This window comes from Buteo buteo, chromosome 3, assembly GCF_964188355.1.
Source record: "Buteo buteo chromosome 3, bButBut1.hap1.1, whole genome shotgun sequence".
Taxonomy (NCBI): Eukaryota; Metazoa; Chordata; class Aves; order Accipitriformes; family Accipitridae; genus Buteo; species Buteo buteo.
This window is the reverse complement of record NC_134173.1, coordinates 40351029-40370576: the sequence shown is the minus strand read 5'-3', so window position 1 is coordinate 40370576 and position 19548 is coordinate 40351029. Positions and strand designations below refer to the sequence as shown.

General features: G+C 35.3%; 1 protein-coding gene across 5 annotated transcripts in view; it reads left to right on the top strand.

The window, feature by feature from the left end:
• The window catches only part of PDE7A (phosphodiesterase 7A), a 78478-nt gene that overhangs the window by 46619 nt on the left and 12311 nt on the right, over positions 1 to 19548 (top strand). The window contains exons 3-8 of one of the 5 annotated variants that reach the window (XM_075023369.1): positions 2013 to 2045; positions 2541 to 2624; positions 5908 to 6044; positions 6574 to 6706; positions 15486 to 15637; positions 17351 to 17414. In XM_075023369.1, the coding sequence (XP_074879470.1) occupies positions 2013 to 2045; positions 2541 to 2624; positions 5908 to 6044; positions 6574 to 6706; positions 15486 to 15637; positions 17351 to 17414 (603 nt within the window). Of the gene's footprint in view, positions 1 to 884; positions 907 to 2012; positions 2046 to 2540; positions 2625 to 5907; positions 6045 to 6573; positions 6707 to 15485; positions 15638 to 17350; positions 17415 to 19548 lie in introns of those variants that run through there. The other 4 variants (XM_075023370.1, XM_075023373.1, XM_075023371.1 and 1 more) reach the window with 4 other exon arrangements.

Below are 19548 nucleotides of genomic sequence, written 5' to 3'. Positions count from 1 at the left end.
CCTTTGTTTTGACCCAGTAGGAATTTCTGCTTTGTTTACTGTGATAAATTGTAGTCCTGTAGAAGTGATACTTTTTTCCAGAATAAATCCAAATGTTTTCTAAAAAAAAATTCATCCATTGTTGAGATCTTGATTCTTAACAAAATACCCTCTGCTTCTACCATGAGCAAGGGGAGAGAATTTTGTTTATTTAATGAAAATATTTTGCTTTCCTTGCTGGGAATTACTCATTTCATATGCATGCAAGTAAATATCCTCATTTTACCTTTTACTTATTACAGTGGCCTTTTTAATAGTTTGCCATGTGCATTTTTAGTATATAATTTATTCTTTTGGCTAACTATTCCTGTAAATAGAAGTTTTAATAATTCTTGCTAAAAGCAATGTAGTTATTTGCACTGCTGCGTTTTACTTGTAGACAGTTTTTCTTGTTTTCCTACTCAAAATCCACAATGTTGCAGGCATTCCAAGGATAACAGGGATACTGTTATTCTATCTATGCTGTTAGACTAGGTACTGGTAAATAAAAAAGAACAAAGAGAGAAATTTTCTGGATATCATTTATCAGATGAACCTGCTTGCTTTGTTATTTGCAGAATTCCGTATAAGTCTTCAGATATTTTTCTGTGAACTTTTCCTATTCTTGATGCTTTGAACAAGTAAATTGTTCACCACAACCTAGTTGTACACTGACTGAAACTATTTGCTAATTCATGTTATTGTTGGTAAATTTTGAAAGTTAAGACTGCCTTAAAAACTAAATGTAATTCACAAAAGTTGTGTCACCTTTTCTGTAAAAAATCAGCTCACTAAAAAAACCTCATTTATTTTTCTTTTAATTCAGCTGGTGAACTCATTCACACAGCTGTAGCTATGACTGATTTCCCAGATAACTATGAATGAAAGGTAATGAAAGTTGTGTTTTCTTCCATGTAAACTGATATTTTCATACACAGCTACTAATGTATTTGCCTCCTCTTTTCCAAAATTTCCTCCCTGTTTCCTTTTTATTAATTTAAAATTCACCAGTTGCTTGTGCCTAACAGAAGAGTTCTACAACTTGCTGCCTCTGTATTGCCTGGAACAAGACAAACCTCTTGCACTCTGCTTAGATGAATGCTTGAAACCTTTATAAGTAATATATTGTCAGTGGTCTGAAAAATAATATTTACAGGTAGTAACTGGGTTACTTTCCCTTGCAGCTTTGTTAAGGTTTTCAGTTTCAAAAAAACAAATGCAGTAATAACTGAAAACCACATGCTATTTGATATGTTTTTACTGATGACTTTAGACTCATTGTTTGGGGAACCCTGGGTCTATTTCTCTTTTTGTGGTCCTTCCAGTGTGCCTTACAAGATAACATTTATGTGAAGTGTGTCACTATAGTTATGTCAGTGTTTATAGATATGTATCTCTAGAACCTGTTGAGTATTAAAAGTATATTACTGAAGTTTTAGGCAGTATCTTTAGCTTTTTTCTAAGAAGTTGCCTGCTTCAGCATTACAAATTAGCAGGTTGGAGAAGAAAAGGAAAAAACACTCTCAAGATGTTCTCAGTTGCTGGAAATTAAATAGCTATATTTTTATTTTGTTCTTATAAAATCAGTCTTAGTTTTTTGTGTTAAATATTTAGTTTTGATTCATATGAAAATATCTTTGAGGAGAGAAGAATACTACACTTGAAGGATTTTCATAATAGAAACCTGAACACTTTCACGTCAGAAATTTCACTTTTTTTCTTAGCATTTGAGGAGGGAAACACTATTGTATTTGATCCTCAAAGGTTTGCCTAAATATGTAATTGATAAAGGATTCTAAGTGAAAGCTTTTAATCCAGATGAACTACTTACATTAATGCATACAAATACCTAACGAAAGAATACTGATCAGCTTTCAGTTGGTAAAATGCATAAGTAGAAGTCAACTAGCATGCTAAAAGATTCAGGTTGAAGCTAATTGCAGTGCAAAATAGTTTTGATAAAATTTTAATACTGAGTTTTGGTATTTTAATAGGCTCTTGTGTAATATTCAAACAGCTGAGCACAAGTAAGTAAATGCTAGTGGGAAAATATTCTATTATGTAATATAAAACCATATTGTAACTAGCTTATTTGCTAAAAGCTACCATTTCTAGAAGCTGAATCTGTTTTGTATTATACAAAATGTTATCGTTTTATGTGTGTTACTGAGGAACAAATCAACTTTTAATGTTCTTGTTTCCTGTCATATTAAGGTGCATTTTTACCATACTGGTGTAGCAAGCTGTTCCTAATTTCATCTGAATGCTTATCACATGCTTCTGGCAACGTATGCTTAGGCAGGAGAGATTTTGACAAGAAAGCATGCGATTGCATGTTTAACAAGTCTTCAAACTTTGTTTTGAATTTCACCTTTAAAACAAAAAGCATTGAAGTAGGCCTATTGTTTGAATAACCCTCCTCCATTAAGTACATGAATCTTTACCCCTCCAGGCTATGTTCATTTGCATTTTATCTCTGCCACTCTTCCACACTTTTATTTCACTCTTGACCCTGTTTCTAGGAGATGTGCGAGTAAGAAGTCGGGCAGGATTTGAAACAGAGAGAAGAGGTTCTCATCCATACATTGATTTCCGTATTTTTCACTGTAAGTATTTAAAAGCAGATAAATGACAAATAAAGGCTTCCATTAATTTTAACTACTGAGCCTCTAAAAATAAAGTTAGCGGCTTATATAGCAAGACTATTTTTTATACTTCTTAGGAAAATCTTTCATGCTACTTCATTACCAAAAATAGAAGAGGAAAGTCTTCACTGCTAAATTTTTGTTTTTAAAAATATAGTTTAAAGTCATTGAATTTAGACCTGAATCCCTATGGAAATGAAGACTATCTTATACACAGCTGCTGATGTGTGTGCCGAGTTCTTACTTGGCAAACACAATCAGTTAAGAAAACTTTCCTGCTTTTATAAAGCAGCAGAAAGGCTTGCTTCAGGATGATGTTTGAAGAGAATTACAATAGATGTCAACATTCTTGACCTCATCATAATCAATTAACATTACATTTACTCAAACATGTAGGTAGGAGTTAAATTTTTTGGACATAGACAAATAAAGTGTTATAAGAAAACAAACTAAATTTTTTTGATGATGTGTTTTAGGAAACGTTTTTTCTCAGAAGTGTTACAAGAAGAATATTTTTGGATAATTTCACTTTTTTCTTGATATATCAACATTTATATTGTTATAAATAAATATGTCAGTAGTTTTTGTAATATAAAATCTTCAATAACCACCAAACCAATATACAGCAAAAGTGCAGGGGATTTAAGTATTAATTAAATTATGCCAATAATATTAATGTATTAAGTGTCATAAAGTATCTATACCAACATTGTATCAGCACAATTCCAAGTATTCTGAATGCAATGGAGCGATTTAGAAAGACTTATATCATGGTAACAAGTGTGGTTGTTGTAATTACCTTATTAATAAAAATGAGTGGCAGAAACTGGTCTAATTAATATTCTGATCTTAACTGAAGTTACTTTTTTTTAAAAAAGTAGATCACTACTTAAATTTAAAACTCTTAAACTCTTAATTTCATTCAAAAGTTAGTATCATAAAATAGGTGAGAAAACAAAGTTTGAAGAGTATGCTATATTGATTTTTTCAATAAAGAGGATAAGAATTCAATTTCATTCCTGAGAATTCTATTGAGTATAATAAAAATTCTCAGTAGAAATAGCATGCGATTTATGAATTACGTAACTGTCTTTTTGTGTGTATATATATGTGGCATTTCATGCTGATACATGAAAATACTAACAAGTATTAAAAAAGGTACCTGTTAAAAGTCAGTCACATATGATATTATTGCTGCTGTCAAATTAACTGTATTTTCTATGGTACTCATCACGCTGTTTCTTTCCATCCTGATGATTGTGCATCAGGCAGATCATGACTAATCAGGAAAAGGATTTTCACACCCTCTCTTCTTGCCCCTACTTGTTCAGGCACAGGCACCGACTTTTAGCAACATCAACTGTGGTGTCTGATGACAGCAAAGAATGTTGCTAGGAGGCCCAAAAAATTCTTTGGCAATAACTTCCCTCTCAAGTCAGCTGCTATGGCAGTTTTCAGAGTTGCCATATTATAGTCAGGTTTTTTTGCACTTCAGGATTGTGGCCTGTTGCAGCGTTGCTCTTTGACTTCAGATTCCTGCTGCGTTGTGGAGTTTCTTTCAAAGTCAATAAGGAATTCAGCCCCATCTCTCACCATATCACTACATTATCTATTAATTTACAGAAATGTTGTTTGGGGTTTTTTTAAATCAGTAATGGACTCCTGATCAGTGTTTCCTTAATTGTTTTAAGCAAAAGAGTTTTAGTATTGTACTATCAGACTGCAGGTGGAGAGAAGTTTTGGGAATCAGATTTGACCTCATTTTTAGGATACTCTCCCTGCCCTCCCCCATTAACTCCAGAAGGATTTTGCCATATAGAGCTACATGGCTGAAAAATGTTCACCCCTATGTGCAATAGACGGTGTGTGAGAGGAGCCAGCAGAGCCAGCCAGCTCTTCTTTGCTTGGGGCAAAAACTGGACTGGAAAGGGTCTCTCTGCAGCTGAAGCAGCCTAAACCATCTCAATGTTGGCTTCCCTGCCCCCCCTCCTTCCAGCTGCATACCGAACATCAGTAATGCATGGATATGCTTCCTTCATGGTGGTTGTAAAGTTTCACTGTAACTTTCTTCTACTATCCACTAACTTTATTCTGTGGTTCTAAATATTTTGCAATGATCATTGCTTACCTGTTTTGGAAATGACTTATATACTGCCTATCATTCACAGTGTTGAAGCATTTTTGCCATGTTGTATTTTGCTTAGCTAACTTTTGTTGTTTAGCATTATTTTCTTTTTCTGTCAATGATGTTTTGTCAAGAAGTTGAATGTCTTTCAGGAAGTCCAGCTAATAATCTCCTGACCAGTATTCTTTTTCCAATATTTTATAATAGGCTGTTAACTCAGTATGTAGGTTTGAACATTACTGAATTTTAAATGCATTACTCTATTTTTAGGAAGCTTCTGGTTTGGTTTTTCTGTTTTTTTGTTTGTTTGTTTTTTTGTTGTTGTTGTGTGGGGTGTTTGTTTTTTTTTTAAATAATCACTTCTGTTTCATAACATTATTATTTTTACTTGCAACTGTAACTAGTGTTACCAAAGTAAAGTTTGTTAGCATTTAGTTCTTAAGACCACTTCTGTTTCTTCTTAAGGATTATAAGCTCAGTGTCTGCATCTTCAACCCAGAGTTCTGTAATTGGCACATGAACATTCAAGTTTCTAAACTGGCTAGAAGTATTCTCAATGGTAACTTCTTTCTAGGAAATTCAATTTTAAAATGATTGTTGGAAAAATGTCTATTGTTGTTGCTAGAGATGGTGGTGTGGGAGTCATATCTGAGGATTATTAAAGTTTGTTGGGTGGTAGTTTTCCTTCTATATTATAGGTTATTCCAGAAACCATACTTTTATAGCTAATGGCAGGAACTACCCAGGAGGAATAGCTCAATAAACAAATTTTTGTTTGAACAGGACTGCTTCCTGATGAATGGGGAAAGTCAAGACTCTATTCTTCATGTTGATTGGTAATTGGTTAACATCAGGACATCAATTTGTAGTTTTTCTGTTATTGTGGTCTGTCTGTGTGGGACCACGGGCATAAACTCAAGTTAGCTGCTAAAAGCCATTTCTGGAGAGGAGAGAGCAGCCACATAATTTTCTTCCTCATAAGTAAATTTTTGCCTTAAATATAATAGTCTGGTTTTGTTCAGTGGATGTACATACTTCACAGTTGCACAGTAAATTGCATACACTTTAATATTTTATTGAGTTGAATATAGAGCACTGGATCTACTTTTCACTCCTCAGGTAACAAGAAGGGAGTTTGGCAGTTTACTGTCTGGCAACCCAGCATGTACTGTTTGGATTTCAGGGAAGTTACTGAAAAAGTGATTGCAGTGGTTATAGCCACTCTTGCTGTCTGCTGGTTTACAAATAGACTACAGGTAACATGATTACTTTTACATTATTTTACATTACTCAAGACATCATAGATAGTAATTCAGTCTGCAGTATTGACAGAATATGTTGATAAAAGCTAACATGAAACAAAATCTTCCATAGAAGAATTGGTAAATGACAATGTAAAAATACTCCCTTTTTTAGAAATAGCAAACCAGCAGTAAAATTTTAGGTTTTGTTTCCTTGCTTTTGAGAGGTTGTCAGTAATGTCTACTGTTTTTATACACATAATGTCTGTGTATGTATACACACATACACTTAAACTTCGATTATGTTTGTGATGATTTTCTAGCATGCACAAACAGAAGAATATATAATGTGCCCCAGTCACTCACTGTTTCACCTGGAAAAAAAAACAATGAATGTGCTCAGTGATGTGTACAGTGTGTTATAGTAAGGAAGTGAAGCCAAAATTAATAAAGTGAAACTAAAGTGAATAATTAAGATAACAGCAAAAATAGTGGGAAATGTTGTATGCAGATAGCACTTAATGTTTTCAAACTTCCTTTTTAGGAAAGGATTGTTGGATTTAGTCTGGAAGAACCGGATAAAAAACGAATACTTTGGTTTTGTGGAGAGGAAACATTTTTTTCTTCCTGCTTTTCCTGTTGTATCTGCACCAGAAGAGATAAGACCTTGTCAAAAGGTTTTTAGAATTCTCTCATGCTACTCTAGTCTGAGCATGCTTCTATGGGGAGGTGGTGATGTTGCCCACACGTGTGGCTCTATTTTGTGTTTCATAGATAACCAAATATGTTGCATCTGTGAGTTAAAATATCTTAGAAAGAAGAAAATGTTTTTTGAATTAATCAGTATGTTTCTGTAAACTTTTAGGAATGACTCAATTTTGAATCAAATTGATGCCTGCATACAGTACAGTGCTTCACATAGGAGAGAAAACAATGTGATGGAAGCTTAAAGCTTCATTGAGACTTAAATGGTTCTTCTCCTTAGTTGTATATGGAGCCTTTTTAGAAGGGAAAGGAAAGAAAGGAAGATTTTAGGTGACTTTTACAGGTGATGGATAAATCTAATTCTTTTTCTTAAGAGTGCAAACACATGAAGAAATTCCAGAGTTTATCTTTGGTATACAACTTTCAGACTGTTTACTAGGAAATTGCAGTTCACGGAACATTTTATATGCTACTTTGAGATCTGGCAAAGATGTCAGCATCTACTGTTTGCAGTGTTGTTTTGAACCTTCCAGTTTTTTGCTCACAAATCATTGGAAAAGGTTTGCCTTGGACAGTGAATTTAGATGTTGTTGGGTGAGAGGGCAGAAGTCAAAGAGAGAAGAATTCAAATCCAAATTGATTGCCTTAAACAATTTGGGAGATCTTTGTGTCACAGCACCTGATCATGCATTTAACAATACCATCTAGAGGTTGAGATAAAATGAGCATAGTCCAGATGCAGTTGAATGCCCCTTTTTTGCCTCAAGAAAACAGAGGAATTACCTAGCTGAATCTGGTTAAGAGTAATTGTCTGTCTTGTTCAACAGCCTACTGTGAAGAAGGGTGAGTTTCACAATAAGTAAAATCATGCAAGATTTCTGTGTGGTCATAAGTTGAATGAAGTATTTGGTTTCCTTGTGAAAATACCAGCACTGAGGAGTGAAAAGCTTGTACTCAAGGGATTTCTCTAAAAGCTGCCTTTCTGTGAAGGATGCATTCTGAAATTGTCATGTAATTATTCACAATCCAGATTATTCAAATAAATTGTTTTCCTCAATGCGAGAGACATTTTTACTTCAATGTAGTGTGGAGAATGCAGTCACACAGAAAATGTCCTAAATACAGCTTTGGCCAAAAGAAAACAGTGAAGATAAACTTGAAGTGAAAAGTGAGCTTGAAGGGAGCTTGATTAAGGAAGGTTTCATGGTAAAAGCTTCCAATTGAGAATACAGAACAGATTTTTTTTTTTTCTTTTGCTATTCTAGATTGTTATTTTACCTACAGTTTCTTCTTTTCAAGTTTCTGTAAAACAGCATGTGTGCTCTGGAGTCTTGCACTGGTACAGCTCACTCTGTTTTATTGCTGAGGTAAGTTTGACCTTAGAAGAACACACAGCCACAGTCTAGTTTTTTCTTTTCTTTTCTTTTGAACCTCTCCAATGTGTTCCTTCTCCAGGTAGCTTATTTTGAAAGGCTTTTTTTGTTTGTGGGTTGGGTGTTGGTTTTTTGGTTTTTTTTAATGCTGGACAATTTGACATAAAAGGTGAGAATTTTTTTGTTTTCATATCTGCTCCCAGTTTGACTTTTGTACTGACAGTCACACAAACTCTTAATGGATATTCTTTTTGTCAACTGTGATGTGTTATTTTTGAATTCTTCTTTCATTTCTGGGGGTGAAAAAGAACCAAAAAAGATTACTTGATGGTTCTGTCATTCCGTTGCCGTAGAACTGAAGATTTCTAGAACACCAAAGAATGGTGTTTTCTTGGAAGACATCAAGAAAAGGATTTGGTGATGGTCTGGAATATATTATGCTTCTTTTGGGAAAAGACTTGAACCATTATGTGTCGTATACTTGTTCAAGAGCATCAGTATCTTGATTAACACAGCATAACCCATTTTTGTAAGGGATATATGTGTATTTTGATGATATTCCTCTAAATATTTTGCTTCAGTGAAGTTTGTTAGTTCACACTGTGCTGTTGTGAGCTACAGATTTGCCTTGCCCAGTGGGTGGATTCAGGTAAAAAAAGTATACAATTGCAAGATTGCTGGGATTATGATTCAGTAAATTGGTAGGGAAAGAATATGCCTTGTATATACAGTTTCGTAGTCCTAAGGTAATTGCAAAATGCTATGCAGTCCAGCACAGGAATGGCATTGTTCAATTTACTTAATTTTGTATCCTTCCTGAGGTATTTACAGAAATATTAAAAGGAGCCAAAATTCAAGAGAGTTGTATGAGTAGAATCTGTTAGATACCTTTTCACAGGGTTTTCTTTACACTTTTCTGTCTGTGTAACAGCTTATAGTGCCATTGGAGAATTGGCGTTTAATTCATACTGAAGTAATCTAATCCCTGTACTTTGAGTAATTTCTCTCAGATTAGCTCTGCTTTGAGCAGAGAATTTCACTAAAGGACTTTCAGAAGTCTCTTCTGTCCCTTCCTGCCTAAATTATTCTACTGTTTTCTGTCTCTGTACTTCACTAAGGCAGTATTTCATTCTGTAAGATTCTTGAGGAAAGGAGTTATCTTTTGTGGTGGTAATGCGTAGCAGTTGCCCTCCATCAGGGAGGATCTGTTGAAAACTACTAGAGTTATTAGAGTTGTGGTACTATTAGAGTTTCTTGAAACTTATGTTTCTGATTCCACTCAGAAGACACTTGCAAAGCCATGTTTGTTTAACTAATCCTTAACCCATAGCATATTTTCTGGTGATCATTACTATTTGGAAAAAAAAAGTATGAATGTGTATATAAATATATATATAGGTTACATTAGAAACAAAACAGTCTGGCTTAGTTTTTTCTTTTAAGGAGAAGAGAGGGTATAGTGCCTTACAATGATGCTAGGCAGGGCTTCAGAGTGGTTCTAAATAAGACAGGAAGTATAATAAGGCAATTCAAACACCAATAGTCTTTATATGTAACTTTAAAATCCTTGCTGAAGTTATATCTTCCAAATGAAATCGTAGTTTTATATATGACTTCAGTACTAAATGTCTTAAAAGGACTTTAAAATGCAAATCATGAATGGAAAACTTAAAGAAGAGCTAAATAACAGGACTTAAAATATTTTTTTAAGATGTGCATGGATCTAATATAATGCATTTCTTAATGTTTTGATGGGCATAGATGTGAAATTAGAATGCTTATGGGTCCCTCTAGTGGTGTGAAATGCTAGACCATACTTTCAAATTCCTCATAAATAGAAAATTATTTGTATCTTGGAAGCATGAGAAAAATGTTTATAATTGGCATGTGAAATTGAATATTTCTTTCAAACGTATATATTTACAGATAGTAGCAACTCAGCTCTTATGTCATGTTTGATAATAGTATCTGCTATGTAAAAATGATAAATGTGTAGTTGGGTTTAACATGGAAAAATTGCGAGAGATTACATCCATGGAAAGAAGATATTTCCTTGAATTTTTTAGGGGGAAAAAAACCCTCCTCTGGTGGACCTCTGCACCTCAAACTTCATTTTTTATGTTCAAACATAAGAAGGTCTGTCCTCTCAAATATTTTTTTAATTTCTTATTTCTGCTAGTGGCAGTGACACTTGACATCCTCAGCTAAGCTCTTTCTATTGTTCAGTGATTTTTATAATGGATAATTTGCTATTTACTCTTTGAGCTGTAGCAGGGAAGAAACGGAGGTATAGTTTTTATGCTGGATAACCTTGTTTCGACCAGGACCCCATCAGAGGCCGTGAGTCTTTATCTTTGCATTAAAAGAAAGTTGAAGCGTTTTGCTGGGATTTAAGGTTTCTATTAATAAAAAATTAAACCAAACCATAATTAAATTGTCATTCTTCCTTTTGTTGTCTTTTGTTGTTCTTACTATATGAAAGAAGCAAAAATTCTGAGAATATATCAGTATATTATGATTTTGTGATTGTCACTTGTCTTTTCTCTACTTATTTTGTATTTTTATTTCAGCATGAGAAAAAATATTTAATTTCCCTGTGAAATATGATAAAAATATTTTTTTTAGGTTTTCATGAAGTACAGCACACTAAAATTAGGAGTGGGAAGAGACATTAAAATAAGTATCTTGGAATACAGATGAAATCTGTTGCATGAAGACAACTTGATATTATTTTATTTTCTTGCTGTATATGCATAACATTAACAAAATAACTGACGTTAGTAAACAGAATTATTCCTTTTTTTCTTTATTTTGAAGGGCATTTTTTATTATGCCAGTGTCTCACTCAAAATGCTTAGAAACAAGAATGTAATAATTTTAATTAAAAAAGTAACTTGGAAGTAAAAATACTTTGGGTGATATTCTGACTTTAAGTAGGACATGAAGAGTTAAGAAGGGAAGGAGAAGGTCATAGGAGAGCTGCTGTTGACTAGGCACAAAGGCCTACAGTTTCAGTCTTCTGGTTCCTTGCATCCAAGGCACTTGTGAATACTGTAGCTTCCTTCTTAACATGCCCAACATCCTGACTTTGCTTTCATTCCGTTTCAGTTCTCAAGACTGTAAATGTCATATGCATTTATTTATTTTCTCATTCTAATTTGTCCTTAAACTATCCTTATCTCCTAAGAGCAAGTGGTCACTATTGGATATTAGAAAGGCATTTAGCACACTGAAAACTCCAAATGAAATGAAGGATGTTTGGGCTGGGAGGAGGGATGTTTTTGCAGCATGCTTTTTCTTGAGCCAAATGTAACACACTCGTTGCTCTTCGCCTTCTTTCCATTATAAATACATTCTTGAACCTTGCTTTGTTAGGGTCTCTGAAATTAGCATCTTGTTTCATGACTCATGATGGAAGAGGGTAGGCTGACATTCTCTTATTAATCATGCATATAAAGGGAATGAGTTTTCTGCTTGCGCCAGAAGGGAAATACCAAGTTTCCATTGCACAACTGTATCGTTCAGTTTACCAGTCCTTCCCGTGAACTTGTCTTTGCTGGTCTGCCAGAACCACAAAGCAGTTGATTTTTTTGTATCTGTCATAATAATTTATCTGTGAGGAAAAGGGAACTGCAAGCACGAATGCTATCAGTGTTCCTGCAGCTGAAGAACCTATCTTTTTTTTTTCCCTTTGTGTTCCCCCCCTGCCCTGAAAGCTACCTCTTTTCTTTTTCAGCTTCCCTTTTAAATTAATTACCTGTCAAACCGCCACATCTGACTCACCTATTCTGAATTGTCCTGTAGCAAATGTTTAGCTTTTAAAGAGAGAGCAATTTACTTTTTGGGTTGCTGTAGTACCCATGAGTTAGGTGTTCTGGAACTGCAGAGGGCTGGCAGGCTTCAAAATCTCTTTTTCTCATTTGGAGGTTATTCTAATCATTGGACATCTAAATGATAAGATGTTTGGTCAAGCTGTTATTACCTAACTGGGGCTATACATGTGGAATAAATAGTAGTTCAAAGGGAAGTGCAAAGCTCTGTCCCTGGGGAGGAACAACTCCAGGCACCAGCACAGTCTGGGGGCTGACCTGCTGGAAAGCAGCTTGGCAGAAAAACACCTGGGGGGCCTGGTGGACACCAAATTAAACATGAAACAGCCATGTGTCCTTGTGGCAAAGGCGGCTACTGGTATCCTGGGCTGCACTAGGAGGAATGTTGCCAGCAGGTTGAGGGAGGTGATCCTGCCCCTCTCCTCAGCACTGGTGAGGCCACACTTGGGATCCAGTTCTGGGATCACCAGTACACAAGAGATATGAACATGCTGGAGAGTCCAACAAAGGGCAAGGAAGATGATTAAGGGGCTGATGAGGAAAGGCTGAGAGAGCTGGGACTGTTCAGCCTGGAGTTGGGAAGGCTTAGGGGGAATCTTATCAATGCATATAAATACCTGAGGGGAGGGTGCAAAGAGGACAGAGCCAGGCTTTTTCTAGTGGTGCCCAGTGATAGAACCAGAGAAAGTAGGCACAAATGGAAACACAGGTGGTTCTCTCTGAATATCGGGAGACACTTTTTCCCTGTGAGGGTGACCAAGCACTGGCACAGGTTACCCAGGGAGGTTGTGGAGTCTTCCTCCTTGGAGATATTCAAAAGCCATCTGGATGTGGTCCTGGGCAGTGTGGTCTAGGTGGCCCTGCTTGAGCAGAGTTGGCCTGGATGACCTCCAGAGGTCCTTTCCTACCTCAGCTGTTCTGTAATTCTATAATGGCAGCATTGCTGCCAGGAGTGCTGGAATGAAGTAGGCTTTGTTGGTTGTTTGAGTTACATCGGCTGGAGCAGTGCTCTTTTTCTTTTTTTTTTTTTTCTTTTTTTAAAAAGGGGGGAGAAAGTAGGATTAATGTGTAAGAGTAGTGGTACAAACTGATGATAATTCAGAGATCTTAACTATTTTTAAGATGTCTCAATAGCATATTGCGAAGTAGGGAGTAATGACTGTTCAGCTTCGCAGAAAACTGATTCATTTGCCTCTGCACCCACAACATCAGCAGAAAAAATACTGAAGCAATAACACGTGCAACCCCCCAGATGACTTATGAACACAAATATAGGTGGAATGCAGGCCTATACTGCCAACTTACCACATTTCTGTGTTCTGTTATGTATTTTGCTGACAAAAGCTGTTGTTTTACTTGTATTACCTACATCATACTGTTCTGCCAAGGATTAATGGGTAGCATCTGTGACAGACTTGTAGCATGACAACAGAAGTAGGTTTTTGTTAACTATAGATCTGTAGAAGAGTACTTATGATCAAGAAAGCTATCTGTGCTTCCAGGAGAGTGCTGATTTCTCCTACTTAAATACTTTGTTTTATTGATATTTAGTGAAGTTCCTAGATTTTGTATGTGACTCTGTGGACATTTTAGATCATTTAATGATCTAAATATACCCATTTTATATTATTTTATTTCAAACCTAATGAATTCTGTTCTGAAATTTGGATTTTAAGGGACCAGATCAAGACCAAGGGATAAAAACTTCTTACCCGAAGCCTACACTCCAGTAAGAGGAGCAGCTGTATTGCTCCCTGCTTCTCTGTTCTGCAGGCTGGCAGTGCACAGACTGTAACCTCATGTTAACAAATGTGGTTAGAAATATTGGTAGAGCAACGCAGCATGACAGAATCTATTTGTTTGCCTGCTGTACGTGTGAATGTTGCTTTGTAAGCAACTTTTATCATACGTAGTACACCTGCTTACGTAACTGGAATATATAGGTACCTGTGTCTTCAGAGGAAGAGCCCTTGGCCTTAAGTGTGATGACTTGAACAGATGTCTTTCATGTGAAGTTGTCTGTGTTAGTCCTTTAAAACTGATGGGAACTTAAGTATCTTGATGAAGTGTTTCACACATGTCTAAAAGAATATTCCAGTTTTGTCAATTTAATCTCTGTTAGCACAGACAGTTGATGTGGAACGCTGCTGCATTTGATTAGGTATTGTATGTTCATGCAATTGTGAATTCTCTTCAGAGGCGTTTTATTAGTGTAGTTTGGAAATTAATATATTGAGCTAATGTAGAACAGAAAGTTCATTGGAACTTCTGCAGGGAGAAGCATTTATATGCATAAAGATTTGTTTTACGCAGAATTAAACTGCTTTCACTAGAAATCACTGAGGCCTTTAATTGAGGGTGTTCATCAGGCCACACCTTCCCCTGTACAATATTTTAGACTGACTTTAAGAACAAAAATTGTAACTGCTTACTTCACAGATTTCTAATATGCCTTGTGGTTGGAAGGGCAAGAGGTTTATACTACAAAGTTGGGGTCATGTTGGTTTAGAGGATCTGCATTTTTGGAAAAGAGCATGTTTGCCTTGACTTCCTTACCTAATACCTTTTTTCTCCCCCCCCCCCCCCTTTTTTTAACATAAATCATTTGGGGCAGAATGAGGGAATATCAAGATTATTGACTGTCTGTGGGTTATATAAAACTGCTGTTGGAAGTACTGCTGAAAAGAAAGTGAAGGCCAAATTTGGCGTTACGTACTTCAGAATGAAAATATCTGGCCTGTTGCAAAGAAACCGTAGCTATGCGTAGTTTGATCTTCAGGTTTCTAAAACACTTCAAGCTGTCAAGTGGAATTGAACATAAGCTAGCACCAGTCATTTAAGTAAACCTGTTAACCTAGTAAGAGTACAGCAAAATATTTGGATTTAACTTTGAAAACAGGCTAAACCAATTTTCTGTAGTGTTTTCACTGTACTGGGAAGGGGAGTTACATATGCTGTGAAAGTAAATGTGGTACTTGTTTGGCAGAGGAGAGGTTCTGAGCATAATGATCTGCAAAAGCATCAAAATCACTAGACTGTGTTTAAAACTTTGCCAGTAAAGTTAAGAGAACTTCTGAGCTTTAAAATCTGTGTAAAAGTTATTTGTACGTGCTCAAAACCTACTTGTAACTCCTGTATCAACACACAATTACTGATATTCTCTTGCTGGTGTACATATCCTATGTGATTTGCTAGGGACACGGATTGGATGTGTAGAGAACAGTTTTCCAAAAAGTCGTTGTTTGCAGTATTGTGTGATTTTACACAATTTCCATAATATTTCTGTCCTTTCAGTAACAGAGTTCCTTAAAAAGATAAGTTTCAGCTGTGATTTAAATATTTGGGTTTTTTCCACAGGATGCTTACACAGAAAATTTTCTTTTCCAGGCCACAGCTCTGTACTTACTATTAATAAAAAAATCTGTATTTGTGGCTGAAATATTTCATACACAAAATTGTATCACCTTTGTTGTACTGAACTTCCCTGAACAGTCATCTTTTTGGTAAAGGTTTTTTAGAGAGAGTATTTATGTTCTTGTTTTTTGTAGCAAATTCTGAAATCGAGGTGTCTGTGTCTGCAAGAAATGTGAGAAGGTTGCTTAGTTTCCAGCGATACCTGAGATCTTCCCGTTTTTTCCGTGGTATCACTGTTCCAAATTCTTCAAACATTTTAGATGATGATTATAATGGACAAGCAAAGGTTGGTTGCTTGATTTTTTTTTTAAGTATGTTTTTTAAAATGTTTGCTAGTATATAACTATATCTCATGTTAAAAGTGCAACCAAATACAAATTTTAAGCATGTATTTTTTATATATGTGTGTATGTTTGTTTGGGTTTTTTTTTGTGTGTGTATATACCTTAATAAAGTCCAGCCCAAATTACATGGTTTCTAACAAACTCCTTTACTGCCCTCAAGTTTGCTGGGATGATTTTTAAAGCTTATGTGGCTAGTGTTTTTTGGTTTTTTGGTTTTTTTTTAAATAACTGGTGAATGGAGGATGCACTTTAATAAACAAAGAAAGAAAAATGTATCTGTATTTAAGAAATGTAATGGAGCAATTTGGACAACTATTGCCCCACTTTCATTTTTAGCCTAACCTCACTAATGAACATCTGGAAGAGTGACTACCTACTACTGAAAACTCAATAAAATTCAGTAAATGGATTTATCACAAGATTATTATGCCAAACTGACTTTTTCTTTGGTAGGCAATTCTTGTAGAAAAGAAAATTGTGATAGCTCTAATATGCCTGTGCTGCAGTGAAGCAGGGAAAGCGGGTACTGGGAAGATGGGCAGTACTAAGAGGACAGCTACTTGGATGAAAGGCTAGTTAGTGTATTGGGGACAGAGGATGGATAGTGCTGAAGGGATGTGAGCAGAGAAAGGTTATTCAGGTTATTCAGGATGCCAGAGGCTGTGTCGTCCTACTGATTGCTTGTAGTGCTTTTTGTCTGGAATCTTGACACAGAAAAGGAATATATTTAAATACCACGAACATATCCATGCTGAACATGATGAAGCTGTGGTGTAGGAAGAATCTGAAAACTTGGAGGATGGATTTTAAAAGCATACATGTAATATTAAAAAGATCTTGTTAATGCTTTTGTTTCTTCTGGTAGTGGAGTTTTAGTGGCTGGTGGAGAAAAGCTAGAACATATAATTGGATCACAAAACAGCTTTACCAATCTAATGAGAATAGGAGAAGGCAAATCTCTGTTGTAAAATGTGCAGGACAGGTATTTCTGATAGAGGTAGGAGAGGCAAAGATTGTGACTGCTGAACTCTGGTGAGGCCTTAAGCGCTGTTTGCTGTTCCTGTTCGTCCCTGTTACTGGAAGAACAGTTCATGTGGAGACACTGTGAAGAAGTGCTAGTTCAGTGAGGTGGAAAGTCAAAAGCCATTTTCTTCAATAAGAAATTAAAAGCTTGGCTTATATGTCTAGTAAAGCATCTAGATTATTTTTTTCTATAAACAACAAGGGAAAGAGAGAAGACAAGGTAAATAACTGCACAGAGATGACTTAACTTGCTCATTGCAAAAATTAAAGTGGAAGAAGTCTGAATACAGAGTCATTCTGTCATACTGTTTCTGGCTTTAACCTAATTGTTTTAAATTGTGTCTTCTAAGAAATTGACTAAAGGATGAAGGGAAAATCTCCAACCAGTTCTGTCAAGGCACTTCTTCGGTTTTTTTTGGTTTTTTTTTGTTTTTTTTTTTTTTTTAAATTTGTAACATGTATTTTAAAGGTTTTCAGTTATCAGACAAACTTAATTATTCTTTTAATACTCTTTTTTGTATGTAGAAATCCTAAGACTTGCATCTGCCTCTGAAATCTTAAATACTCCTCTGGGCTACAGGAAGATAGGCATATACTGAAAAAAAAATGACAGCTTTTCTGTTTTCTTTCAGTGTATGCTGGAGAAGGTTGGAAATTGGAATTTTGATATTTTTCTTTTTGATAGACTGACAAATGGTGAGTTTACTTTTCCTATTTCATTTGTGTTTTATTTCTTAGCATAACTATTGCTCTTACATTGCAGGATGTGATTTCTTGTTCACTAAAAACCACAAATTCTATCAAGTAGTACGTTTTGATTTAATAGTCTTTAATCTAAGTCCTAGTTTGCCTGGTCACCCTGTTAAAATACTGTTACTGTCAGGACTGATAATGATCATTGATTTGTAGAAGAGGCTGCTCTTGTACTTTGTAGGTTGCTGTTCTCTCTTAGTAATTTGAAGTAGTAATTTGATATAAATTAACAAATAATTTTGCTAACTTGGTCTTTTTTAATTACGGAGTGCTGGTAATTTATATGGTTGTGTCAAAAAGGTCATTTATATCGAACAAGTATTTTTTTATAAATTTAATGTTAGATAGAATAGTTCTATTATTTTACATTAAGAAAGCATGTTGGTATGAATGCATTAAAATTACGACATAGAATAGAATACCTAGAGAATTAGGAATTGAGCAGACAGAAGCTACTGTACGCATAGCTTGCACAAAATACAAAAAGGAAGAGAATATTTTCATTAGTTTTGTGCACCTATTACAAATAGCGATAGGAACTACAGAAGTAGTTGGTTAAAAAAAAAGTAAAGTATTGTTTAAGTTATGGACAAACAGTTAGAAGAAAGATTTGTAAATGCGCTGCGAAGGAGGAGGAAGGGCTGCTGCAGTGGGTAGGGTTTTGTGTTATAATCACAGCAATGCAAGCTGAGCTTTGAATAGAATGGAAAGAGGAGATGAGCGAGTCCAGCATCACAGCGACATTTGTGCCAGTGTGGGAAGCAAATGGAGGGTAGCTCTTGCAGGTTTTACATCAGTCCAATGGAGTTGGTAGCAGAGATGCAGTTAGGATGTTTAAAATTGGCAGGAAGAGAAATTAAGTTCAAAAAAAGAAAATGTGGCGCCAAAAGATAATTTTCTCTCCTGTTTTGTTGAAGGGATGCTTGGCTTAATCTAGTGTAAAAGTTGTATCCTCACAGTTTGATTTAATACAGAAAATGGGTAGAAAAAACGAAAACAGCGAGGATTTTTTAAAAGAATGTTTATATAGATAATGATAAAGTTTAGATAACTGAATGTGAAAAAGCTATATGTGCAGGTTAACTTGTTTGTAAACATAGCTTATTTTGATTACTTTATCAGATGGGAGTAATCTGAAGACATCCTTATAAGATGCCTTCTCTACCTTTTAAATACACGTTTTTCAACTACATTTTAGATACTACCAGTACAGCTTCTATTGTGGAAGCCTTCCTATGCCATCCATTTTGCATCCTAATTTAGTCATTTTAGGAGGACATTTTGAACATTGTTCTTGTCTTGTTCTTGGCAGTTTGTAAGGGAAGAATGCTGTGTATAAATCTCTGCTTGATGAGCTGCCATAGACAAGCCTGTAAGAAACAAATTAGTAAATGTTGTTCAAAGAATTGCGCATCTTCTTGTGAGGAAGTCGTGTGCACATGCGAATATATTAAGCCTAGTAATAAGCTAGATTTAGCAGGAATTTTCGTCCTTTTGTACCTCAGTTTCTCTCTGTGCTACGTTCTTTAATTCCTGCTAAATGAAGATTGTCAGAGTCAATGTACCAAAACTGAGCTATCTGCCACAACACATTGTTTGCAGAGTGAGTAATGGGCAAGCTATTTCAAGTAAACATTTGCCGGCTCTTTCTCTGTCTCTTACAGTTTTACTTGTTTTACCACTGCAAGTGATTATAATATTACAGCTATGAGTAGGTGAAGTATATTGTGAGCTTGTAATAGTATACGTTTCCTAGAGAAACTTAAAACTTTGAGTTCTGGGTGAAATAAGGAGTAGTTTAGCAAAATACATGATGAAAATGAGATAGCATATGTACAAAGTACACTAATTGATTGTGTTGGTTAGCTTTTTTCTTTGCCTGATTATTTTTGTATTCGGTTTTAAGCTGTATGTCTGTTTGTGATATGTTGCATCATGATTTTTATAAAGTTGAATACTGTTGTAACAGGTTTGCACATTGAAGCCTGTTACTTTTTAATGTTCAGTAACATTTTCCTCCTATCAGTTGACAGTGGACAGTTGGTGAATGCATTATAATTATGCAAACCACTAGTGA